Raw genomic sequence first — 26,491 nt, 5'->3', positions numbered from 1 at the left:
GAAACCAATTTGGTGTAAATAAAGCCATTACTACTTCAAAATCTTGAAGACAGTCTATGCTCTAATCAGCCATGAGCAATGTTCAGAAAGCAAGGCTTTAGACACTTTCTGCCCAAAAAAAGAGCATATTTTCTCAGTTGATGTTGGGCATCCAGGGAAATGGGACCAGATGACAGTTAGCCCCATTCCCATAGTTGACAAACTCTACCAAATTAGGAAATTCAGTTTCAAGTTTTTTTGCGTGTGTAAGGAAGATCAGCCCTGAGCTAACATCCATGCCAATCCTCCTGTTTTTGCTGAGGAAGACTAGCGCCCTGAGCTAACATCCGCGCCCATCTTCCTCTACTGTATGTGAGACGTCGCCACAGCATGGCTTGACAAGCAGTGCGTCGGTAGGTGCAGGGATCCGAACCTGCAAACCCTGAGCCGCTGAAGGGGAGCGCGCTCACCTAACCGCTATGCCACCAGGCCGGCCCCAAGTTTTTAATTGTTTTAATTATAAAATCCCATATTTGCTGACAATTGTTCAACTGACCTTTTAAAATTAAATTTAAAATACTTTCAAAACCATAATAATGGCTGAATAGGGTAATGTTCAAGCAAAAACAAGGCTTTCGCTTCTAAATTTTATAACATTTCAAATTAATATTTAAGTTATCGCAAGCTTTACGTACTTGAGGTAAATAAAGCCTGTATTATACTGCATGAAATTCTGCCGTTTACTGGTGGCAGGTGTCCCATCCCTCTAGCCATTTTACAGATGAGGAAACAATAATTTCCATGTGTTTTATAACCACCGTATCCTCGGAGCTCAGCACCCGCCCTGGGGAATAGTAAACACTCAACAAATGTGTGTACTATGAAGGAAGGAGGCTTGGAGAGGTCGTGTCAATTGCCCAGTCACCCACCCTTCCGGCGCTCTTTGGAAGTGAATCCGACAGGAAGGTGACCAGCGCGGCTGGGTGGTGAATCTGAGGTGAGCCACTCCAGACTTCCGCATGGGGCGTGGTCTTGGGTCGCCCCAGGGTCTTCCATTGTTCGTATTTCGGGCGCCTCACCCTCCTCAGGATTTACATCACCCTCTTACTCAGAGATGAACCGCTTTTGTTGCTTCCACCTGGCTGTCCCAGGTCCTCCAGGCTCTTTAAAGCGGAGGCGGCTGTTCTAGCCTGGAGCGCGCAGTCTCGGGCCTGGACGCACCCCGGGGTATGCGTGCTGGGTGTACCTGGAAGGCAAGGGAAGTTGCAGGACTTGAATCACCTGGGCTAGTCCCGGGCGGGCCTCGGGGCACCGGGAAAACTAGAGGCGGCCTAAGCGGGGGCGGGATGAGAGATCGCCAGACGGGCGGAGAGGGTGAGTGTCGGTCCCAGGTTCTCCCAGCCCTCCCGCTGCGTGGCAGCCTTTCGACCACCCTTTGCCCTTAAAAAGTCTGCGGAACGCGCCTCCTCTCGAGGGAGCTAGACCTAGCAGGCCCGGGGCTGGGCGTGCCCTCACCTGCCCCGCCGCGCGCTGGCCTCGGCCGGGCCCCTGGGGGCCGCGCAGGGCGGAGACCGTGCACCCGGCGCGCCGCGGCCGACCGGGGGCGGGCGCCGAGCCTCCGCGGGAGGGCCCGGGGCACCTTCGCCCGTGTGTCCACGCCAGTCCTCGCTTGCCGCAGCCTCGCGGAGCAGCCGCCGCGACCGTGCGCCCCCGCGCCCCACTCCGCCAGCGCCCGCCCCCCGGCTCGGCCTGCGTGGCCTCTGGCCGGGTCTAGGGGCGCAGCCCTCCACGTGCCTGTCTGCGAGGCTGCACGCCACAGGCTCCGCGAAAGGAGGTGGGTGCTAAGGGGCTAGGGGGCGGGGGGCTGTCATGGGCACCACTCATTCCAGAGACCCCTGCGCTCTTCCTTGCTGCAGCCCCTTGCACTTAAATGGCTGTTGAATTGAAAATAATGTCCTGGCCGTGTGACCACCTTCTCCAGCCTTTTGCATCTGGCCACAGAAAATAAATTGTCCGTCCAGCCGAGGGTGCTGACCTTACAGGGGTAAAGGGGCAGCTTTCTATCCATCCACCATACTCCCCCGGGCCCCAGGACCCTGCAGACCCTTGGACACACACACACTCGGATCTTCCAGGGGAAGCGTCAGAGGCTATTGCCCCTATCTTTCTGGCTGTCTGTCTCCGTCTAAGTTTTTCTTGCATTTTCTATAAAGAACAGGAGGAAGTAGGTAGCTGGTCTTCACCCAGGGAAGGCAGGTCTGCTGGTGCGTTTTGCTTCTTGTTCTGGTCTCTAAGACTTGCTTTTCTGGTTGAAGTTTGCTGCTCTCTCAACAAGTAACAGCTTGCAGCAGAGAAGTTCACTCCAAAATGAAGGCACAGAAAGATAAGAGAGGAATGTGGGGAAACCAGTGTGTCTAACTTTAGGCTGATTTTTGTTGTAAGGCAATCACATCTATTGCCTAAATGAGAAGTGTTTCGATTGCCCATGTTAAAAAAGGAAAGACCTTATGTCTGGTTGCTCTGAAACAAGCAGTAAAAAGTCACCCTAAAAGATAGGTTATTTTCTTTATGTACAAAACATTTTTAAATAACTAAACCTCAAAGCATTTTAGAAATTGTAAGGATCTTCAAGTCAAACAGTTCACTGCCATGTTATGAGTTTGACTATGAAGATTTATGTTAATAGAAATTCTTAGTGAAGGCTGCTGAGAGTTTCGCGTGTATGGTTTTAAGAGTTTTATTTCATATTGGCGTTGCAACATTGTCAAGGAGGCCTCCCAGTGTGGTCTCTGAAGTTAGAAAGACCTGGATTTCCATCTGGGCTCCACCATCTAACAAGATGCCTAACCTCTCAGAGCCTTTTGTCCTCATTTCTAAGGGGGATTGCTGAGAGGATGAAGGAGGTAACACAAGGATGGTAATTAAATACAGAGTACATCACGTAGTAAGTACATAATAAAAGACACCTGAGGCTGAGGAGGACTGTGGGTGAGTGGTTAGCCCGATATAACCATTGGGTGACATTGCCCATGCAAGAGATCTTCGTGTACGTATGCCTCTGTGCTTTGGGAGGTACAAGCATTACGTCAGTGGGATCCTTCTGGTCATAAAAATATAAGGAGCTATTTCTGAACTCTTGAATTTGACTTGAACAAATAAAATCTGTCCTAAGCCTGTTGGGATTTGCAGTGTTTACCTATTTTGTATGTTTTGAGATTCTCATATGCTTACAAATGTAAACAGTTTCAAAAGAACACAAAACTGGTATGACACTGGTGGTTTAATTATTGCTTATTATTAAAAATAGTGTTCTTCAGATGTCAACATAGTCTTGACTTAATATTGCTTTGGGTAGGTTAAAGGGAGAAACTGAGCCCTGGAGCTAATTTTTCACTTGGCCGTTTTCCACTCAAAAGTGTGAGGCCCAGACCGGCATCACCTGGAGTTTGCTATGAAGGCAGGGTCTCCACCTCCACCCCAGACCTGCTGAATCGAGTCTGCATGAGAATAAGATCCCCAGGGGCTTTGTGTGCACTTTCAGTTAGAGAAGCCCTTTCTTAGGAGTTTGAGTGCATTGTTGTTTCTCAAAAATAGGCCTTATGAAAACATGGATTTCTCATAAGCTGTCTTTACCCAGTAAGGTGAAGAAGATTTGTTATCTCTTAAATGACTGATTTTTGTTTTAAATCTTAAAATAGCCAGGAGAGGTGCTATCATTTGCTTTCTGTTTAAGCAAGATGGCGTTTTAAGTTCTGCCAATTTTGGATTCCAGTGTTCCTGTTTACCCTTGAAACATTTCCATTTTGATACTTCATCGCTTCTTTCACCCTAGTTCCTTCAACGAGGGGAAAACTATGGCCTTGAAGTTCTCACCCCTGTCTGTGGGCTTTGTATGTCTGTCACTCCTGTTTTAAATCTTTTGCCAAAGGTGTGTCCAAAAACTTAATTTATGCATGCATTTATCAACTTTTATATGCTATAAAACAGTAACTCAAGTAAATCAAATATGTGGCAGTAATTATTAAAGACCTATATCTTTATCTGCATTTAAGGTAAAACTACATATTATATGACTGAAATAGAACCTATTTTGCTATAGGTCATCAATATTTGTAGAAGGAATATAATAATATGTATGATATATATTAGAGACAGAGAAAGATTTTAATGACATCCTTTTTTAAAATCAGCTTTATTGAGGTATAATTGCTTACAACAAAACGCATTGTTTAAAAAGATATCATCAAAGATTGCCATGATGTGTTGCCTATTGCTAGAATAGTTCAGAGGTCAAGAAAAGTCAGTAGAGAGGGAAAATGAAGATTGATGCGTTGGGCAGGCATCGGAAAATAAATACCCACGTGGTCCTGGGGCCATGGAAAGATAAAGTACATAAATTTAGAAGGCTTGAGACCATTTTTATAATACTTTTTTGTCTTGCTGAATTTAGTCTCGGGCACTGGGAACCCTGCACAGTTTTTGAAGAGAACGCTGAAATGAGAAAAAAAAAGTTTTGCTCTGCAGGGTCTGCTGGCAAGGTCCATTTTCCTTCTCATGTTCTGATCTGTGTCTGTATTTTTATGCATTAGACACCTGCATTTGCCACGATGCTCTCATCCAGTGACTTTGCATCTGCTTCTTGGGAACTCGTGGTCCGAGTTGACCATCCTAATGAAGGGGAGCAGAAAGACGTCACACTGAGGGTGTCCGGAGATCTGCATGTCGGGGGAGTGATGCTCAAGTTAGTAGAACAGATCAGTAAGTTACTGTTTCTTTATGGTTTCTCTATATTTGATAACCCTCTTTGTTGCATCATCACTAAATGGCTGATCTAGGTTGTCTGATCATCTGTTTTTCTGATCATCCATCTTGTAAAGGCCCAGAGAGCAAGCCTCCTCTCCCAAGGAAGAAAAGAAAAAGGGAATGCCTCAAGAGCCACAGACTGAACCCCCTGACCACCCTTGTAAAAACTGGAGTCTTTTGGTCACAAACTAAAGCTCCCCCATAGATTTAAAGCTGTATTTCCACAAGGACAGGGCTCATTCCACTGGTGACATCTAGGGTGACTTTAGGTAGCATGGCATTGGACTACTGTCCAATTCTCTGTTAATGCTGGATTGCTCAGTGATAAAGGCAGCTTGATGCTAATGTATCTTGAAACACTTCCCTCTTTAAACAAAGAAATAGAAGTCTTCAGGGTCAGGGTCTTAACATCAAGAGTCAACATGATCGACCTGGAATTTAATAATATTCTCTTTTCTTTCTCTCTTTCTTTCTCTTTCTTTCTCTCTCTCTCTCTTTCTTCTCTCTCTCTCTCTCTTTCTTCTCTCTCTCTCTCTCTTTCTCTCTCTCTCTCTCTCTCTCTCTCTCCCCCCCGCCCCTCTCTCCCTCCCTCCCTCTCTCCCTTCCTCCCTCCATTGTGAGGAGGATTAGCCCTGAGCTAACATCTGTGCCACTTTATATGTGGGTCGCCACCTCAGCATGGCTTGATGAGCGGTGTATAGGTCCGCGCCCAGGATCTGTACCCATGAACCCCAGGCTGCTGAAGAGGAGCACATGAACTTAACCACTACACTACTGGGCCGGCCCCTGGCTCACCATTTTTTAAAAATAAAATAAAAATAATGGTGGCTCTTAATTAGCAAAATAGAAGATTGAATATTGACTCCAACATTGACAAAGGGACAAGATTCAACTCTGATGCCCACATTGAGGGAGGGGAAAGATTCAGTGTTCATGTGGACATTGAGAGAGAGAAAATCTTCAGCTCTGATTTAATGTAGACACTTTGGAAACTGGGAATATAGTGGTACTGATAAAGGAGATGGACATTACTAAGAGTGAAACGCCAGCTTGACAGAACTTCTGTGTGGGCTTTGATTGGGAACTGTTGATATTCCCATGGAATCCAGTATGTAGGATGCATTTCTGTTAGAGAAATAATCTTGTTTAAACAAAGCCAAATCCTCTGGCCTTCCCAGGAAGGACCATGGCACTAAGGGATTTTAGGAAAGAGAACTTCAGCATTTCATCGTGAACAAAATTGGTATGTTTCTGTTCCTTCCACAGTATTTATAAAGTGAACATTTTTTTTTTCGTGAGGAAGATCAGCCCTGTGCTAACATCTGCCAATCCTCCTCTTTTTCTTTTTGCTGAGGAAGAGTGGCCCTGGGCTAACATCCATGCCCATCTTCCTCTACTTTATATGGGACACCGCCACAGCATGGCTTGCCAAGCAGTGCGTTGGTGCGCGCCTGGGATCCGAACCGGCGAACCCTGGGCCGCCACAGCGGAGAGCGCGCACTTAACCGCTTGTGCCACCAGGCCAGCCCCTTCCACAGTATTTAAATATAATGATGGAATACTACTCAGCCATAAGAAACGATGAAATCCAGCCATTTGTGACAACATGGATGGACAGTGAGGGTATTATGCAAAGTGAAATAAGTCAGAGGGAGAAGGTCAAGTACCGTATGATTTCCTTCATTAAGTAGTAGATAATAACAACAATAAACAAACACATAGAGACAGAGGTTGGATTGGTGGTTACCAGAGGGGAAGGGGGGAGGGAGGAGGGTGAAAGGGATAATTCGGCACATGTGTGTGGTGATGGGTTGTAATTAGTATTTGGGTGGTGAACATGATGTAATCTATGCAGAAATAGAAGTATAATGATGTACACCTGAAATTTATACACTGTTATAAACCAATGTTACTGCAATAAACAAAAAATTAAAAAATAAATAAATAAATAAAATGATGGTAAGGTTCAGTCTGTTTTCTACCTGCCTCACCTTATTGACTTTGAAGAGAAGCCAAGAATTGTTGAGCCTTGCGTTGTCAAAGGAGCCAGGGAGCTGAAGATCAGTTGTTTGTTTCAGTTTTTACACACAATGGAATTGACTCAGGAGCACGGTCTCATTTTATTTCATTTCCATTTTTGCAGACATATCCCAAGACTGGTCAGACTTTGCCCTTTGGTGGGAACAAAAACGTTGCTGGCTTCTGAAAACACACTGGACTCTGGACAAATATGGAGTCCAGGCAGATGCAAAGCTTCTCTTCACCCCTCAGCATAAAATGCTTCGCCTCCGCCTGCCCAATGTGAAGACGGTGAGATTGCGAGTCAGCTTCTCGGCTGTGGTTTTTAAAGCTGTCAGTGATATCTGCAGAACCCTGAGTGAGTACCCGGAGGGGCCCCGTGCCCTTTGGACTCTAAGCAAAGGAGGGCAGGAAAATTGTGTGTGCTTTCTGCCCAGAAGCAATTGGCTTCCTTATTAGGAAATACACTTTTCAAGCCCAGTTCTGGGGACTTGAGCCATTTAAGTGGAGTTAAACCAAATGGAACATTATTGAAATAAATCAGACTCATTTCCACAAAGCTTAAAACTATTTCGAAAGAGATTTGTGAGCAGAAGAGACAAACCCATTAAGATTTCTCCCCCAAAATTCATTTCTCCAAGCCATACTAAAATCATTATTATGTTTAAGACAAACAAAAGAGTTCCATTAAATCATTATCGCCGTAGAGCCAGTGTGTCTTGATTGTTTTTGAGATAATGGTGTGGCAATCTCTTAATTGCTTCACTGGCACCTGGCTCCAGTAAAAAGCTCTGTCCACAAAAATCATTTGTGGAGTTGATTTTAAGCAGAAAAGTATACTTATTTATGAATCGAAAACTGATTCTTAGGGGTTGATGTCCCATGAGTTTAACAGCCATTAGGGACAACATTGCCCAAACCATTTCTTCTTTGTGGGAATTCCATAATGGGAGCGAACTCTGCGTCATGAAAGTATTCTTATATTTTTTGAAAGTGTGTAGCTATATTCTTTGGTTCCAAGCCTAAGGTCCAGGATTTGCATACAGTATATACAACGTATGTGTGAGTGCTCCGTCTTCCCCATTAAACTATAAACTGCTCATTCATTCCTTCAACAAATATGAATTGATTAGGCAGGCATTGTGGTGAATGATAGGGATATGTTAGCGTCCTACCATAAAAAAAAATAGCCCCAAATCCCTTCCCTCCTTGAGCTTACATGCTAGCATACACAGACAGAAAATAAATAATAAATGTAAAAAATAAGATGTTAAAAGGAGATAGGTAGTAGAGAAAAAAAAAGAGTGTAATAATACATATGGGATTGGGAGTGCCAGTGTGGGGCAGTGGAGGCTGGTATGGTATTAAATAGGGTGAAGACAGAAACCGTTTGACACATCTGTGTTCCTAACACCTACCATGATGCCTGTCACACACTAGCTGCTCAATAACTCTTTGTTGAGGGAACAAAGGAATGGAACTTTCCATTTTAGAACGTAAGTTCCAGTAGTATCCCTGATGCATGGTGAGCGAATGGCAAGCACCAGGGCACCTTGTTTTCAGTAATATTCTTTTTTTTTTTTTTTTTTTTGGTGGGGAAGATCAGCCCTGAGCTAACATCCATGCCATTTCTCCTCTTTTTGCTGAGGAAGGCTGGCCCTGGGCTAACATCCATGCCCATCTTCCTCCACTTTATATGGGACGCCACCACCGCATGGCTTGATGAGCGGTGCGTCAGTGCACGCCCGGGATCCAAACCCAGGCTGCCAGCAGCGGAGCGCGGGCACTTAACCGCTATGCCACGGGGCCGGCCCCTCAGTAATATTCTAAGGAAAATTTGAAAACAAAGTAACTAATGAAATAAAATCATACATTCCACATATCACAGTGGACTGGAAGCACACGTTGTAGCTGGAGCCAAGAACTTGAGTTTTGAAATAAACTGAAGCAGTCATATGTTGTTCTCTTTTTTCTTTTTTTTTTTTGCTGAGGAAGACCAGCTCTGAGCTAACATCTATTGCCAATCCTCCTCCTTTTTTTTTTTTTTCCCCTTTTTCTCCCCAAAGCCCCAGTAGATAGTTGTACGTCATAGTTGCACATCCTTCTAGTTGTTGCATGTGGGCCGCGGCCTCAGCATGGCCGGAGAAGGGTGCGTCGGTGTGGACCCGGGATCCAAACCCGGGCCGCCAGCAGCGGAGCGCGCGCACCTAACCGCCGAGCCACGGGGCCGGCCCTGTTGTTCTCTTTTCCAGATTATATCCCCATGGTAGTTCTAGGGCACAACTTGGTATTTCTCATAATCACTTTTTATGTCCGATCCATTGAAGCTACCTGAAATTTAGCAATATGAACATTTTTCCCTCAAAGAAAAAACACAGATCTTCGGTTTGGAGATACAGGGGTTTTTCGTTTTGTTTCTAATGCTTCCACTGGAAATTTTGCTTCATCTCCAGGTTTTGTGTATAAATTATGCATTTGGAATGGTCACAGGTGCATGTTGCAGCCTGACAATCAGACGCCCTTGGTTACTAGGGAGAGAATTGAGCTGAACTGCTAGCCTCGGTCTCAGTGCTAAGCGGCTAAGCAGCATATGAACTGAGAAGTGGGAGGACCTACGGACTCAGTGCATTTGCCTCCAGGAAAGCTACCCAGAGACTCTGACGTCCACATTCCTCGGTTTTTACCTAGGATCATAGCAGCTCAGTGTGATTAATAGTTATTGCTTCTGAATGACAATGGCAATTATAAATATATTTGACTAATGGAGGAAAATCGGGATTATCGTCTTAGTTTCAGTTATTTAGAAGCAGACCCTGAGATAAGGATTCAAGTACAAATATTTATTTGGGAGGTGATGCCAGGAAACACTGGTTGGGGGTGGGGAAGTGAGACAGGGAAGAGAAGGCCACTAATAAGTGAGTGTCATTAATCATGTCACACTGCGGGCAACTGGGGACCTCTGGCAGACAGTGTAGACGTGCCTCAGAGCTATCCCACCCAAGGGGTGAGGGAACTGGGGTCTTAATACACCATTCTTGCCAGTCATTGAGGGCTGCTCTTGGGTGCATTAATTCTCCAAACTTGTATGGCCTGTTGGCATCTGTATCTGGGCAATGTAGACTCTGGCATCCTGAGCAAGCCCTTGTTGCAAAGAGACACATGTCCTGGCTGCCATTGGAAGTTGAGTCAGAGTGCACTGAAATGGTGAGGGCCAAGAAGAGATGGGTAGGGCGCCAATGATGTCCGCCACATGGATGAAATTAGCTATTGGGCATTGTGTAAGAGAAAGGTTCTCAGGATGTTGGTCCATAAAGAAAAAAGGTGGGGTCCTTGGTTGTTGTTTAAAAAATGAAAAGGAAGGGAGAGAGGAAGGAAGGAAGGAAGGAAGGAGGGAAAGAGAGAGAGAAAAATTGGTAGTAAACAGATGACACAAGAATAGCAAAATGCTGCTAGTGGTTGACGCTGGATGATGAACACATGAAGGGGACCATTAAACTATTCCCTTTGTGTTGAGTGTGTTTGAAATATTTTCACAGTAAGTGAAAAAAGAAACTGGAAATTTTACTAGACTGAATCTCCCTCCACTATTTGCCTCACACCCACACCCATTTTGGGGGTCTCTGATGCCCTTCTATTTTGTCAAAAGGAATTCACTTTAGTTCCATTTACTTCTCAGGAATTTCCTAAGAAATGGTTTCAGATGCCCACCATAACTCTGAGTCTTAGAAGGAATTTTCTTTTTACTTTTTGATTTTCTTCTTTCTTTTTTATGTTTATTTATTTATTAGATATTAGAAGATCAGAAGAGCTTTCCTTGTTAAAGCCTTCTGGTGACTATTTTAAAAAGAAGAAAAAAAAAGATAAAAATAATAAGGAGCCCATCATTGAAGATATTTTAAACCTGGAGTGTTCGCCGACAATTTCAGGTCCACCAGGTAAGATTCATGACAAGTGTTTTGTTGTTTTAGTTCATTCTTAAATCCCAAGAACTCCCCTCCCCTCAGCTCTGCATTTCCTCTTCCCTCCTCCTCCCCTCTCTCCCAAACAAAATTGCAGAATTCCTGTGAAGAGAAAGGATATCTAATTAATTTTAGAACTAACCATATTTTTAACAAGGTGTATGTTACAGCTCATTATTTTGATTTATTTATTTATTTTTGGTGAGGAAGATTCACCCTGAGCTAACATCTGTTGCCAATTTTCCTCCACTTTGCATATGGGTCGCCACCACAGCGCGGCGACTAAGTCGTATAGGTCTGCACCCGGGATCCAAACCCACAAACCCGGGCCACCAAAGTGGAGCATGCCAAACCCAACCACTATGCCACAGGGCCAGTCCCCAGCTCATTATTTTAATTGTATATATTATGTTGCTGATTAATGCAAAACTTTCGTGGAACTGGCCATGCATTTAGGGGGAAAGGAGATTGTTTGGATCACTCAGTTATACTTCTCTTTTCCTGATTCTGTCTTCACATGACTCTTCTGAACTCAATTTCAATTTTGCACTGGGCAGGTAACAAGAGGGCAGGTAAAAATTCTGGAAAGACATCATCCTTTTCTTTTTACATAAAAATAAATAAATCTCTAACTTGCTTGCAACATGGAGGGTTTTCTTGCATAGTATATTCCAATGCAAAGAATAAAAGATTATTTGCACTTTCCTTACACAAGTTAAAGCTAGATGATTTATAAACCATCAGTTAGCTGGGTTCTTAAAATTGGCAAGTACTGCTATTTGCTTAAGAGATTTGCCCGAAAATATAGTACATACATGCATTCTGTGAGATCTCTGGTTCTCTAATAGTACCAAAAGTCACTGCTGAGATAAGAGAATTTTGAATTATTGAGAAGGAGATAGTCCCCAACATTTGTCTGGGTTGATTTTGGAAACTTTTACAGCCTATGAATTCCTCAGCTTTCAGAAGCTAAATATTCAGGTAAGAGTTTTACCTGTGTTCAACTTCTCTCCCCATCAATTATGTCTCATCTAATTATTTTAAATGGTGCAAACATTTAAATTCAAAATCCATTTTAGTATAAGCAGTGTTAGTACTTATTTTTCCAAAGAATCTTATGTCATAGTGCGTGTTCCCTTCTGTCTTGCAGTAAGTCCTGGCTTATACAGTAAAACCATGACTCCCACATATGACCCCATCAATGGAACACCAGCGTCATCCACCATGACTTGGTTCAGTGACAGCCCTTTGACCGAACAAAACTGCAGCATCCTTGCATTCAGCCAACCCCCCCAGTCACCAGAAGCGCTTGCTGATATGTACCAGCCTCGGTCTCTGGTTGATAAAGCCAAGTTTAATGCTGGGTAAGGACGTGGCTCCTTTTTGCTTCTCTGTGAACTGATGTTGATATAGTAAGATGCTATAGAGATGGGGGTTTAATTTTTAAGTTAGCATGCCTGGGGATTATATACTGTTAGCAAAAGTCAGTACTGATTTAGCAATAAAAGGGAAAAATGCAGCCTGTGGTCATTTCAATACATTTAAAGGGTGACAAAATTTATGTGTTCAGGTAACTTAATGGTTTACCATATGTGCCTACTAATTCTTTGCCCCTACGGTGTGCAAAGTGTGTTTTATGGAATGTAGAGCAGTTTATAAGTGAGTTGGTCCCTGTGGGTCGGTGGGGGAGACCCAAGGTAGCCCACCTGGCCCACACTGTCTTTTGTAGAACACCGCATCTCTCTTTAGGCTTTCTCAGGAGTGAGTCCTTCAGCTTCGTCTGAAGTGGTCTCAGAAAATACACTCAGACTATTTCTCAAACCACCATTTCTTTCGCTCTGTATTGTTCACCAAATGAAGTCAAATTTGTTAACAGCATTCTACTCCCTATGAGGTCTGGCCCAGCAGCTGTCTCTATACTGCTGTGCTCTCGTGTACCCCATTCCACCACGGTGCACACTCCCTCTTCTGTCACTGCCTCACCTCTAGGTTTTGCCCTGCTCCGGGATTCTTCTTTTCTCCTGCTCTACTGGCCAGTCTCTGCTTGTCCTTTAAGGCCTGGCCACATAGTGTCTCCTTCTCAGATGTCACAATTCAAGATCAGTCACCTCCTGGAGTTCTGTTCTAACACCTTGCTTGCTCCAGTGTCACCTTGTTCATTTATTACAAGGCTTGGTCTCCCCCACCGGACTGTTAGTTCCTTTAGGATGGAGATTGCATCTCAGTTATCCGTGTTCTCCCACAGGGCCTAATATAATAGACGTTCAAGCCATTTTCATTCAGTGGTATTGGATGACGCTCAGCTTTGCCTCGTTTGGTTGTTAACTTTTAATCTCCATCCCTCACTATTACCCGGTATTCATGTTTCAACTCTGGAAATGTGCTATCCACTACAGGAGCCACTAGCCACAAATGGATATTTACATTTAAATTTGAATTTAATTAAAATTAAAACATGGCACTAGCCACCTTTAAATCTTCAGTAGCCGCGTGTAGCTAGAGGCTGCTCTGTTGGACAGGGCAAGATAGAATATTTCCATCGTTACAGAAAGTTCTAGACAAAAGGATAGAGCCAGCTTTGGGTTAGACCAACTGGTGCAGCAGAGAGGCCGTGCGGGAAGTCAGCAAGTACAGGTTCTCATTCTGGCTCCACCACGAGGTTCATGGCCTTGAACTTATCACTTAATGTCACCGAGACTCAGTTTCCTCATCCATAAAACTGAGAAAATAAGAACTGCCCTGGCTCCTTCACTGAGTTACTGTAACATGTCGGTGAGGAAAAACATGCCTTTCCAAAAGGTACTTGGAAAGCTATAAAAGCTGTAAAACAAAATGCAGATGTAAGCTATTATCAATTCCTCTCCCTTACTGGCTTTTGGTTATATTACTTACTTGGACTTTGTTCAAGGTGGTATAGGTCTGCGTATATATATGTATATATGTTTGTATATATATATGTCTTATATATATATCTATATACAGATATGTATATATCTGTATATAGATATATATGTAATGTATATAATATATATGTATACAGATATATATATGTCTGTGTATATATATACATTACCTACGCATGTGTATATATTTACATATATATGTATATGTATATATAAACATTTCTATAGTACTATAATATATATGTGTAAAATTGATTGACTTTTAAAACTCATCCTATTGTTTTCTAGTTGGCTGGACTCCTCACGTTCCCTTATGGAACAAGGCATCCAGGAGGATGAGCAGCTGCTGTTACGATTTAAATACTACACTTTCTTTGACTTGAATCCCAAAGTAAGATACTTTTTCTCTATTCTCTTTTTTTTTAATGTGAATGTATGGAAGTGTAAAATTGAGTCATTTAGTTATCAAAATTAGGATTAATTTGTGTAATCTTCTGTTTAGCTCTGCAGGGTTAGACCAATAAATGTATACTGGTCTCTGGATTTTCATCTTTTAGTTTCTAGCGAGTGTGGTCAGCCACCGCTCTCCATTCACAGGAATGAAGGAACAGGAAGAGAGCTGCTCACAGAGCCGGGGTCCTTGATGCTTAGGAAGAAAGGACTTGCCAGGGCCCAGGTTAAGAGCAGGTGCTGGTGAGAAGCCAGGACACCATGATGGCACACACCAGACTCCGCACTGCAGTGCCAAATAAGTCTTTGGTGATGAGAAAGAGGGCTCCTCTATGTAAATAAAGACCCCAGCTGGTCACCAACTCCCATCTTAAGTGCACATCTCCCACCTGAGGTTTACTAGGACAGCTGAGTGATGACGTAAGTCCCCTGAACTCCTGCCCCTTCCTTGCCCTTGATTCGCCCTTTAGTGTTTTGAGTCAGCACTTCAATGGCCAAATGTAGAAAATATGAACTGGGTCACCAGTCCTCTGAGTGCACTGGGTGATTTCATCGTATTGTTTCCATCCAGTTTCGTGCTTGTTGCTCTTTTCCATTTCCTGCTGGGCACTTGTCTGAGGGCCCTGCCTCAAGTCACTCTTTCTGTGCAGACGCTCTTCTCATCCACAGCAGTGTTTCTGCCTCTCATGGCACTGTCTTCTCTTTGGTCCTGATTTTGAGTCTGGTCTTCAAAGGCCCATCTCAGCTTCTACTGCTTCCCTAACTGGCATCTTCTTCAAAATAAGCCTTATTCCTGGTCATTTCTGTGGAGTTCCTGCTCCATCTTTGGTTTAGATCCAACTTCATGGCCATGAACCTAGCTTGTGTCTGGAGGGCATAACTTCCAGTGAATCATGGCAAAAGAGCAAATTTTGACTCTTCTTTGATAAAACCTGCAGGAGAAATTACTGTACTGCTCCTTGTAAACAATTGTTTTTTGATTTTTTTTAAGGGCACTGTGAATTATACAACTGTCCAGGTTTTGTTTTTTGTTTTTTTTTGCATTGTCTGCTAGCACCAAATCTATACATTTACTGTGATTTCATTTATAAGCCTCATTCCTTACTTGACTTTACTCTTGCCTTGCTTAAATCGTGGTTAATTTAAGGTATCTTGTTGTATGCTATCTATCCTAATAAACTGCCTTAAATTTTTTTTCTGAAACTAGATAATACATAAATAAAATATATTCATGCGTTTTCTAATTGCTAAGTCAGTAATTTGGCCCCATCTTATCTATTCAAACTTGTGCCCCTAGTGTTTGTTTATTCATTTATTTGTTGAGCAGCTACTGTGCACCAAGAACTAAGCTAGCAGCTGAGAACCCAAAGCTGCTGGACATTAGAATAATGTTTTCAAATTAATGAAATAAAATACATAGGATTACAAAATGAAACAGTTATATTGAACTGTAGTAACCAAAATATTTTTAGAAATGGATATAGTAAGATATGTGTTTAATTAGTTGAGAACATAATAAGAACTAGTGGCAGGTCTCATAGCTAGCATAATTTCAAAGTGGTGATGCATGTGAGCATTATTTGAAAACAACAACTGTGATACAATAGGAAAAATCTGTGATTCTGGTGGTCACAAAGTCACAAGTACTCTGAAATACTGTGGTTTGTTGCCTACTTTGATCATGGAAGGAAATGCTAAATTTCCGTTAGAAGTTGATGTAAATGGAGATGTAGTTTTTCCTCATCCAATCTCATGGACTACCTGATTCAGACCCCCAGATCCAAGAACCCCAGATTCAGAACCCCTGGCCTGATACCACGTTCAAATCTTATCCCTTCCAGAAAGGAGCTTTTCTCTACTCTTGATCACACTGGCCTTTCCCTTCTCTGAGCCACAACTGAGTACAATTTCAGGACTCACACCTCTAATTGTACCACATTCATGGATTTTCTCTACAAATAAACTGCAGACTCCTTGGAGGTAGGGACCACTTCTGATACTTCCCTTGCCCCCTACCCCCACGTGCTGCAAGGATGCTGAGAGAGTCAGACTTGCCTAGCCACCGGCTCTGTGATGGGATCAGCTGGCCTTTGGGGACCCTCCTATCAATTTCCTTCCCAAGAGATTCCCCATTAAATCTCTTGCTTTGGCAGTTAAGCTTAATGCCAAAAATCCAGAAGCTCAGGCATCTACCCCTGAAAAAATTGTCAGGAACATGTAAGCTACTTCCCAGTCAAAGAATTCAGACATGGCAGATCATCAGTGTAAAGGTCAAACGTGGAAGGGCAGTGTTAAATGTGTGTTTTGTCTAAAAAGTGGAAGAAATAAAAGGAATCATACTCCCAGAAGGGGGCAAGGCCTGTGAAGATGGGGCTCCCTAGGGCTGATGTCTTAGGCTCTTTCGCCTCCAGCCGCTGCTTGCTTAATTGGTGAGGAATTCTCTCTACATAGCCCGGGAACAAAACCAATTCAGATCTAACAGCCAAATAGCTGTCAACCCAAAGGTGACAGGAGGACTCAGGCTAGAGGGACATGACTTTGGGGCAGAGGCACAGTGATCCCCAACCACTTTGGGGTTGTAGCAGTGGTTCCTTCTCTCCCCTCCTGAACTATAGAGTGCTATAAATAAAACCAGGTTTTAAGTCTCCTACTATGTGCTGAGTGGATAGAGGGATACAGAAACTTAAGATGCAGTTGATGTTTTCATAGAATCTGCAATCGAATCAGGAAGAACAAAGATAGCACCCATGAAACCACTGCAAACATAGGAGGCACCTTACAACTAAGAACTAAGTTATAATGTTATATGTCAATTATACCTCAATTTAAAAGAAAAAAAAAGGAGCTAAATTGAACAGTCAGACCAGGGAGCTTCTCTTCTCTGACTTTCAAAGGAGAGATGTAGGCAGCCTGTAGGACCAAGGTAAAGGTGCTGATTAAAATCTCAGATATATGAAAGTACTAGAATACAACATTTCAAAAATAATATACTTTAAAAATGCAAAATCATGAAACCATAAAAGATTGATACATTTTAATAAAAAAATGGAAATTTTATGCATGGCAAAAAACTATAAACAAAGTAAAAAAGTCTTTGCAGCACATACTACAAACAAAAGGTTAATCTTCCTAATATATAAACAACTCCTTCAAATCAATAATAAAAAGACCAACAACCCAGTAGACTAATGAGCAAAGGATGTGAACACATAGTTCGTAGAAAAGAAACTATAGTGGCTCTTAGCCTTATAGTGACAAAGATCAAAAAGTTTCATATGCTATCTTAGCAAGAATGCAGGGAAACAGGCTCTCTCATACACTGCTTATAGGTCAAAGTACAAATCTAGCCTCTATGGAAGGCAATTTGGCAATATCTATCAGAATTACAATTTTACATAACTTTGACCCAGCAAATCCACCCCTTGGTACTTATAACACAGTTATACTCACATATGTGAATTGATATGTCTGTACACAAGAAGAGTTATTACTACATTATTTGTTTTAAGGAAAGATTGGAAACCGCCTAAATATCCCTCGTAGGGAACTAGTTAAATACGTTACGGTACATCCATATAGTGTTGTTAAGAAGCATGAATCAGCTTTCTTTTGATGTGGAACATATTCAGGGTATATTATTAAATGAAAAGTTTCCGTAGAGAAACGACCATTTGTAGGGAACAAAGAAGGGAGGGAGACTAACCTTTTATTGTATACCCTTTTGTTCCTTTAGAATTCATTCAAAATGAATTCCTTCATTATATAGTCTTTTGCCCCATTTAAATGCATTCAAAATGTGTGAATTAAAAAAAAAAAACTTGTATACCTCCAATAGTTCATAGTATTTTTTAGATGTTCAGTAGAGAAAAGGCACATCAGTTTTAATAAGAGGCCTGCCTGGAGGATACTGAAAGCTGCTTCTCAGCTAATAGACAGTCTTCAGTGATTAAGTCTAAATCGTAACCCCTTCTTGCGAGTGTGAAAACTGTGGGAGGTAGATTTTATTTGTTTGTATTGTTGGTTGATGGAAGAAGAGAGGGGTTTATTGAATTGACTAGAAGAGAAGAAACGGATTCAAGCAGTGGACGTGGCAGAAACCATGTGCTTCCAGCCTGGGGTTTCTATTCTCATTACACCAGGAGACGAAGGAACTCTAGGGCCCAGGAGAGGGCAGGAGTAGCCAGTCTCCACCAAGGGAGAAGTTTGCTTCTAAGTTTCTGACACCACTGAAAGAGTTCTCAAGGAGAAAAAGACCTAGTGGATGCCTGTTGATGAATGACCTGTGAAAGACCCTTGTGATGTCCCAGAGCCTCAGTGGGAAGGTGACCAAGGCTCCGAAGAGGAGGATCCAGAGCTCTGCTGAGGGAACAGAGGAATCCTGTGTTCCTCAGTGAGAGCTAGGGCTTGTCCTGTCCGCATGACACCTTATTCTAGGTCCTGTTCTCCTAATGTCTGTCTGTAAATGTAGGTCACTTTTGTTTAACCGATGTTCTTTCAAAGAATTGTTTTCTTTGGCTTGGGTAGGAGTTAAGTATGTTAAGGTATGGAAACTTTTATTAAATTTTTTAAATCTTTACTGACTGCATTTGAGAGAAAGGCCTTATTGGGTGATTTAACTTACTCTCACTAAAACTCCTACAGCATTAGGATTGTAGACACTGTGACTGACTGGTGGTCAGATGGATGGATGGATGGATAGATAGATAATGATAGTTTCTTAGTCTAATTCAAACTTCAGTGGCTGCACGTACTATTGAGATTTTGTCTTTCAATCATGAATTAAAGCAGGGATCTTTTGGAGCGGGGGGGGGAGGTTGCTTGGTTTTTTGGTGTGCACTGTGTATGTGGTTTTTTTTAGTTGTCATGTCTTTTGATTGCCGTATAATTTACATGCCATAAAATTCACCTATTGTAAGTGTGCGATATGATTTTTAGTGAATTTGTATAGTTGTGCAACCATCACCATAATCCAGTTTTAAAACACTTGCATCACCCAAAGGAGTTTCCTCATCTGTGGTGAGTCCCTGCCCTCAGCCCCACCACTGGTCTGCTCTCTGTCTCGAGTTTTGCCTTTTCTAGAGATTTCATATAGATGGAATCATACAGTATGTACTCTTGTATGTCTGGACTCTTTTACTCGGCATGATGTATTTGGGGTTTATCCGTGTTGTTGCACGTATCAGTAGTGTCTTCCTTTTTACTGCTGAGTGGTGTCCCACTGTGTGAATGGACCACATTTTGCTCATCCATTCACTAGTTAAGGGACATGGGACTGTTTCCAATTTGGAGCTATTGTGAATAATGTTGCTGTGAATATTCTCTTGTGTGTTGTGTTTTGATTTATTTTTGGAGGATTCTGGGGCTAACTCTTGGTGTTCCATGACACCTGGCAAAGTTCACAAAACAAAGACAGACTTTCTGAAGATTCTTATTATTCCAGCCTACTGAATACCACGCACTTGGACTTGCACTTGCCTTCCTTTCCCAGCAGCTTTGGAGATGCCGAGATGGAGCAGGCCTGGGCAGCAGGTCTCATTTCCCGCTTATCTGATAGCAACACCATTTGCTGGTTTTGGCTTCCTTCGGATTTTTACATTCCCTATCACTTTTTTTTCTTAGTATGTGTAAGGTTAATGCAAAAGGAAAAATAAACTAATGGTAATCAAGCCTTGATAAGCTTGCTTAGGTACTCTATCTTTCTATTCCTCCTCCATGTTTTCTTCAACATTTTTATTTTTTTTAAGGGTAATGTAAAATGCATACTCACTGTAAAAAAAAAAAAAAAAAAAAAAAAAAAAAAGAAAGAAAGAAAAAAATCACACATAGGAGTTATTGTTTAATGGGTACAAAGTTTCAGTTTTGCAGGATGAAAAGAGTTCTGTAAATGGGTGATGGTGATGGTTGCACAACAGTATGAATATTCTTAACGCCACTGAACTATACACTTAAAAATGGTTAAGATGATAAATTTTGTTACGTGTATTTTACCACGTAACAATTAAAAATAATTTTTAAAAATCAAATATAAAAAGGAATCATTAAGAGTAAAGATGGAAAATAGTCCTTTACTATATACCTTTCTCCCAAGAGGCAGCCATAGTTAACACCTTGATGACTAACCATTCTTCCAGATTTTTTCACGTACACTTTTAAACATATTTTTGAACAAATTTTCAGAATCTTTTTTCTCCAACATAAGTGGAATCATTTATTGGCTCTGTAGCTTGCTTCTTTTTAGTTCACTATATATCATGGCCATCTTTTCATATCAGTATATATGTCTGACTCACTTTTTTTTTAGCCGCTACAAAATAATCAAAGGAAAGGTTAAACCATAGTTTATCAGGATCCGTGGGTTGCTTGCAATTTTTGCTCTTTCAAAAAATGTGACCATTCTTGTACAAGTATCTTTGATGAGTGCTTGCATTTTTTTTAGAATAGTAACCATAGGGCCGGCCCTGTGGCTTAGCGGTTAAGTGCCCGCGCTCCGCTACTGGAGGCCCCGGTTCGGATCCGGGCGGGCACCGACGCACCGCTTCTCTGGCCATGCTGAGGCCACGTCCCACATACAGCAACTAGAAGGATGTGCAGCTATGACATACAACTATCTACTGGGGCTTTGGGGAAAAAAAAGGAGAAGGATTGGCAACAAATGTTAGCGTAGGGCCTGTCTTCCTCAGCGAAAAGAGGAGGATTAGCGTGGATGTTAGCTCAGGGCTGATCTTCCTCACAAAAAAAAAAAAAAAAAAGAATAGTAACCATAGACATACTCATCAAGAGGCAAAAAGATACTAAAAGATACCACCAAATTGCCTTCCCACAAACTTCATATGAGAAAGTGCCAGCTTCACCCCATCCTCACCAAGGCCAGACATTATCAGTACTTACAATCTGGGTAAATCTGATAGGAAAATAGAAATTACGTTATCTTATTTTAATTTGAATTCTCTGATTATTAGTGAGGTTGAGCATTTTTTCCAATATCTATATGGCTGTTTTGGTTTCTTCTGTAAATTGCCTGTTTATATATTTGCCCCATTTTCTATTGAATTACCTATATTTTTCATATTGATTTATAGGAGCATTTGTGTGTAATGGATATTATCTTTTATATTTATTGTAAATATTTTCTTTCAATTTGTATTTTGTCCTATAAACATACAATCTTTAGGGTATTTTACACCATTAAAAATGTTTAATTTTAGATTATCAAGTCAGTCTTATGCATTGTAACTTTTAGGCTTCCTGTCTTGCTTAGAAAAGCCTTCCTCATTCAAAGATTACAAAAAGTTTTCTCTCATATTTACTTCTAATAGTTTTGGATGTTACTTTTAGATTTTTTATAACAGCTTTTGGGGATATAATTCACATACCATACATTTCAACCACTTACTGTACAAGTCCATGATTTTTAGCATATTCACAGAGTTGTGCAACCATCACCTCTGTCTTAATTTCAGATTTTCATCATCCCAACAAGAAACCCATTACCCATTTCCCTCCAACCCTCCCAGCCCTAGGCAACCATCAGTCTACTTTCTGTTTTTATGGATTAACTTATTTTGGACATTTCATATAAATGGAGTTAATACAATAGGTAGTACTTCGTGACTAGTTTCTTTCACTTGGCATAACATTTTTAAGGTTCATCCATATTGTAGCATGTATCAGTATTTCTTTTCTTTTTATTGCAAAATAATGTTCCATTATATGTATATACCACTTTTTTTAAATCCATTCGTCAGTTGATGGACATTTGGGTTGTTTCCACTTTTTGCTATTATGAATAATGCTGCTATGAACATTCATGTACAAGTCAGGGGTTTTTTTCTTTCACTTTTTTTGTGTGTAGTAAGATATACATAACAACATTTACCATTTTAATTATTTGTAGGTCTATAATTCAGTGGCATCAAGTACATTCACAGTGTTGTGAATCATTGGCCATTTCCAAAACTTTTTCGTCATCTGGTACAGAAACTCTGTACCCACTAAACAAAAACCCCTGTCCCCCCTCACCCATCCCCAACCCCTGATAACCACCATTCCACTTCCTGTCTCTATGAATTTGTCTATTCTAGGTACTTCATATAAGGGGAATCATACAATATTTGTCCTTTTGTGTCTGGCTTATTTCACTTAGCATGATGTTTTCAAGGTACATATATGTTGTAGCATGTATCAGAATTTCATTCCTTTTTAAGGCTGAATAATATTCTATTGTATGTATATACTACATTTATTTTGTTCATTCATCTGTTGATGGACATTTAGGTTGTTTCTATCTTTTGGCTATTGTGAATAATGCTGCTATGAACATTGGTGTACAAATATCTGAGTCCCTCTTTTCAATTTTTTTCAGTATATACTTACAAGTGGAATTGCTGGATCATAGTCTATGTTTAATTTTTTCAGGAACTGCCAAACTTTTTCCCACGAAGGCTATACCATTTTACATTCCTACCAACAATGAGCAAGGGTTCCAATTTCTCCACATTCTTGCCAACATTTGTTATTATCTGTCTTTTATGTCAGAGCCATCCTAGTGGTTGTGAAGTGATATCTCATTGATACCACTTTGTTTTGTATGTTTAGATTCTTTAATCTATCTGTAATTTATACATTTGGATGATGTAAGATTGTTTTTTGATTTTGGATTTTTGTTTTCCAAATGGCTGGGCGTTTTTTGTTTGTTTTTGTGTGTGTGAGGAAGATCAGCCCTGAGCTAACATCCATGCCAATCCCCCTCTTTTTGCTGAGGAAGACTGGCCCTGAGCTAACATCCATGCCAATCCTCCTCCACTTTATCTGGGACGCCGCCACAGCATGGCCTGAGAAGCGGTGCATCGGTGCGCACCCGGGATCCGAACCCCAGGCTGCCAGCAGTGGAGGGCACGCACTTAACCACTACACCATGGGGCCGGCCCGTAGGCATTTTTAACACTATTTGTGATGTTGAATTCTTTCTTCCTTTACTGATATAATGCCATTTTTATTTTATATTAAATTTATATACATACATAGGTCTATTTCTAGATATTGCTTTATTAATATTTTGTCTATTGCTATACCAGCACCACATTATTTTAATTACACGGCTTTTTTTTTTCTCCTTGAAACTTGTTTGGTCATGGTAATTACACAGCTTTATAATATTTTTTGATGTCTGAGAGGACAAGTGTCTCCCCAACATTGTTCTTTTTCAAAATGTTCTTGGCAATATTTGAACATTATCACTTCCGGCTCAGTTTGAGAATCAGCTTGTGTAAAGTTCCATGAAAAAAATCCCTATCAGATTCTGGTTAAGATTGCACTGGGTTTGCAGATCAGCTTGGGGGTCCCTTCTCCTTTATAATTCTTGTCACATAAACCATTTCCACTACCTGTTTTTCCTACCAATAGAAGCTTGATAAAAGAGAGGGAAAATGATGGAAATAAGATGGGTCGGTTTGGCCCCTCAAAGCAGCTCTGAAAAATATTTTGAGAAAGAAAGTTCTAAATTGAGAAGTAAAATGAGCTGGGGCAGTGGAAAGATAGAGGTGTTTCTTTCAGTTACCTGAACTAAAGTTTATTGTATCCGGTTAACAAGAAATGGCCTCACTTATTCTAGAATTTTTGTATTGTGGAGTGTAAATATGACCTCTCACACACACACACATATACCTGTTTCTTTCTCTAGTACGATGCTGTCCGAATAAACCAACTCTATGAACAAGCCAGGTGGGCCATTCTCTTAGAAGAAATTGACTGCACAGAGGAAGAAATGTTGATCTTTGCAGCACTGCAGGTATGGGAACTTCAGTACTTTTTCTCCGGAAGGAAACAAAGCAAGTTTGTTCTGTTAAAGTTTCATTTGCTTTATACTGTTTTTTTCTTTGAAGAAAGAGCTGAGAATGAGGGGAGTAAATTTAAATTTTAAGAGCTCCTCATAACCCACACACGTGCGCATCTTCTCTAAGGCATTAAGTCTTGCAATCCTTATCTCTTCCTCACTACAAGCTCAACCAGTGATGGAGAAGAACCGAGTCTGAACATGAATAACCATAAATCTCAGAATGATTCAGATCAAAATGTCACTCTCTCTACATAGGAGAGAGATCTCCTTCCAGGAGGTGTTTAGTATTATGGGGGAATTGTCTTCAAAGAAAAAGAAATGGCGAATGGATTCATTTGTGTTTATAACATTTCTAAAACCTCTGTTTCATTGTAGTATCACATTAGCAAACTGTCATCATCAGCTGAAATACAGGATTTTACAAATGAGTCTGAGGTGGATGAAGTGGAAGCAGCGCTTTCTAATTTGGAAGTGACCCTAGAAGGTGGAAAAGCCGACAACGCTTTGGTATGAACTTTTCTGATAACTCAGATTTGTGCTTTTGTTCTGACTAATTGACAAATGTAAATGAACTTTTTTTTATTAGAATTAAGAGAATATTTTGTCTGATTTTGAAAAAAGAAACCATGTTGCCATCTGACAAGCTTAAACCTAGCAAGAACTGACTAGCTTTTCTCAAGTCAGCCCTGTAAGGGACTGTAGGATATTTTTATTACTACTAATGACAGTTCTTTTGTACTATATTTGTTCTTAGGGATAAGTTGGCATGGTATGAGAGAAAGACTGCTGAGGGCTCCATTTCACTAGCGTGGAACATGCAATTGGTCCCTTAACTTAAGTCTAGAAAGAAGCCTCCACTCTATTGTATGGGGTAGCTGTGAGAATAGAGAAAATCTTTTACAGATACAAAACCTTGTTATCTATTTACCTAGTCATACATTTCAACTGGGCAAGGTTGACAGAAGTGAGGGCCTTTTTCTAGAACGTTGTAAAAAGTTCCTGAATGCTTTTGACTTCAGGAAATGAATAAACAAAAAACCGTCCAGTAAAACGTAAAGAGAACTGTTTTAACATCTCTTGCTTCTTATCCATGAAATGTGGCCACATGTCATCTTTATAATTAGAATGCCCTTCCTGTTTGGTTCATTTGTCAAGTGCCACCCTTTTGTTTAACTGCTTCGATCATGCGAGTAATTATTAGTTTAATCACATTGAATCAGAGAGATCCATTGTAATTGGATATAAATAGTAATAGATAAAAATGAGTCACTATATTCTTATTTATTTAATGTATGTTTTCTTGTGATTAAATTCCTTAAAATAAGAAATTGGTATCATGCAAAAGCAAATACCTTATACAAATTAAAGACCAAAATTCTGTAGAGATTCAGAGCCCTGTCTCACGCTTATAGGAGACACAAGCCCCATGAAATTGAAGTTCCCTTTTGTCTACTTCTTCTGCCAAATCAATACAACAGAAAAGTGACCCTTCTTAGAATAAATGAAAAATCTCCTCCTTCCCTCAATATTTTTGTGTGGTGCCAAACTGTAGGCTTTTCAGTTTGAAAATAGGCACCAACCTGCACTGCAGAATGAACCTTGAACCAGATTCCTTTTGAGAGCTTAATCAGTGAAGTAGATGTAGCTAGAAGTTACTCACTCGATGTAAAGATTGTAAAATATTTTGTTTATACGTAAAAGTAGTAGTTTCTAACTCAAAATTTTAATTTGAATGGTAGCGCTTCATCAATTTTTTTAATCTCTTATTTTCATTTGTGTGATATATGACACATATAGGGAAGTGAAAAAAATGTATTAAATTATCACCCAAGTTGCCACCCAAATCAAGAAACAGAACTTTGCCAACCACCCCAGCAGCTCCTGAATGTGCCCCATCCCCCTCCCACCCCTTCCCCACACCACCCCCTAAGCTGTCTACTAGAAATATGGCTAGTGTGACTGAGGAGCCGAGCTTTAATTTTAATTCATCCAATTTAAATGGCTACGGGTGGCAATTGGCTACAGTATTGGACAGTGCAGCACCTCCTGTCTAATTATGGCTTATGAAATGTTATCTGTTTTTCCTTAGGAGGACATTACTGATATCCCTAAACTTGCAGATAATCTCAAATTATTTAGGTAAGTCACTCTTAAAGGGGAAAGAGAGTACTCATAACAAGCCTTTCAGGTAAAAAGTCAGGAGTTTAAATTGCACATCCATTAGGCAGGTTCATGGTTCAAAGGTAGGAGCACGAGTTTTGGCATCACACAGACAATGGGTTGAATCCTTTCTCCACAGCACGTACTAGCCGAGTGACCTCGGGCATTGTCCTTATGTCTCTGAGCCTCAGTTTGCTGATCTATAAAATTGGGGATATACCTCCTCTTGGGTTTGTTGAGAGGATTAAATAAAATAATGCCTATGGAGCATTGAGCATGGTGCCTGGCATATAGTACATGCTCCGTAAATGGTGGTGTAGACGTGGCTGGTGTCAACAGGAATGAACGTATATGCCAGGCTGGAGTTTCTATTAGGGATAGGG

At 41.1% G+C, this 26,491-nt stretch overlaps 1 protein-coding gene across 4 annotated transcripts in view; it reads left to right on the top strand.

Moving 5' to 3' along the window:
- Positions 1-1,042: 1,042 nt before the first annotated feature.
- The window catches only part of FERMT1 (FERM domain containing kindlin 1), a 41,017-nt gene continuing 15,568 nt past the window's right edge, over positions 1,043-26,491 (top strand). The window contains exons 1-9 of one of the 4 annotated variants that reach the window (XM_058563189.1): positions 1,043-1,206; positions 4,569-4,737; positions 6,926-7,159; positions 10,590-10,736; positions 11,911-12,124; positions 13,952-14,054; positions 23,793-23,900; positions 24,324-24,455; positions 26,038-26,087. In XM_058563189.1, coding sequence (XP_058419172.1) covers positions 4,587-4,737; positions 6,926-7,159; positions 10,590-10,736; positions 11,911-12,124; positions 13,952-14,054; positions 23,793-23,900; positions 24,324-24,455; positions 26,038-26,087 — 1,139 coding nt within the window. In that variant the 5' untranslated portion in view covers positions 1,043-1,206; positions 4,569-4,586. The other 3 variants (XM_058563187.1, XM_058563188.1, XM_058563186.1) reach the window with 3 other exon arrangements.

This window comes from Diceros bicornis, chromosome 19 (genome assembly GCF_020826845.1).
Source record: "Diceros bicornis minor isolate mBicDic1 chromosome 19, mDicBic1.mat.cur, whole genome shotgun sequence".
In the NCBI taxonomy this organism is placed as follows: Eukaryota; Metazoa; Chordata; class Mammalia; order Perissodactyla; family Rhinocerotidae; genus Diceros; species Diceros bicornis.
The sequence above is the reverse complement of the archived record's forward strand: the minus strand, read 5'-3'. Positions and strand labels throughout refer to the sequence as shown.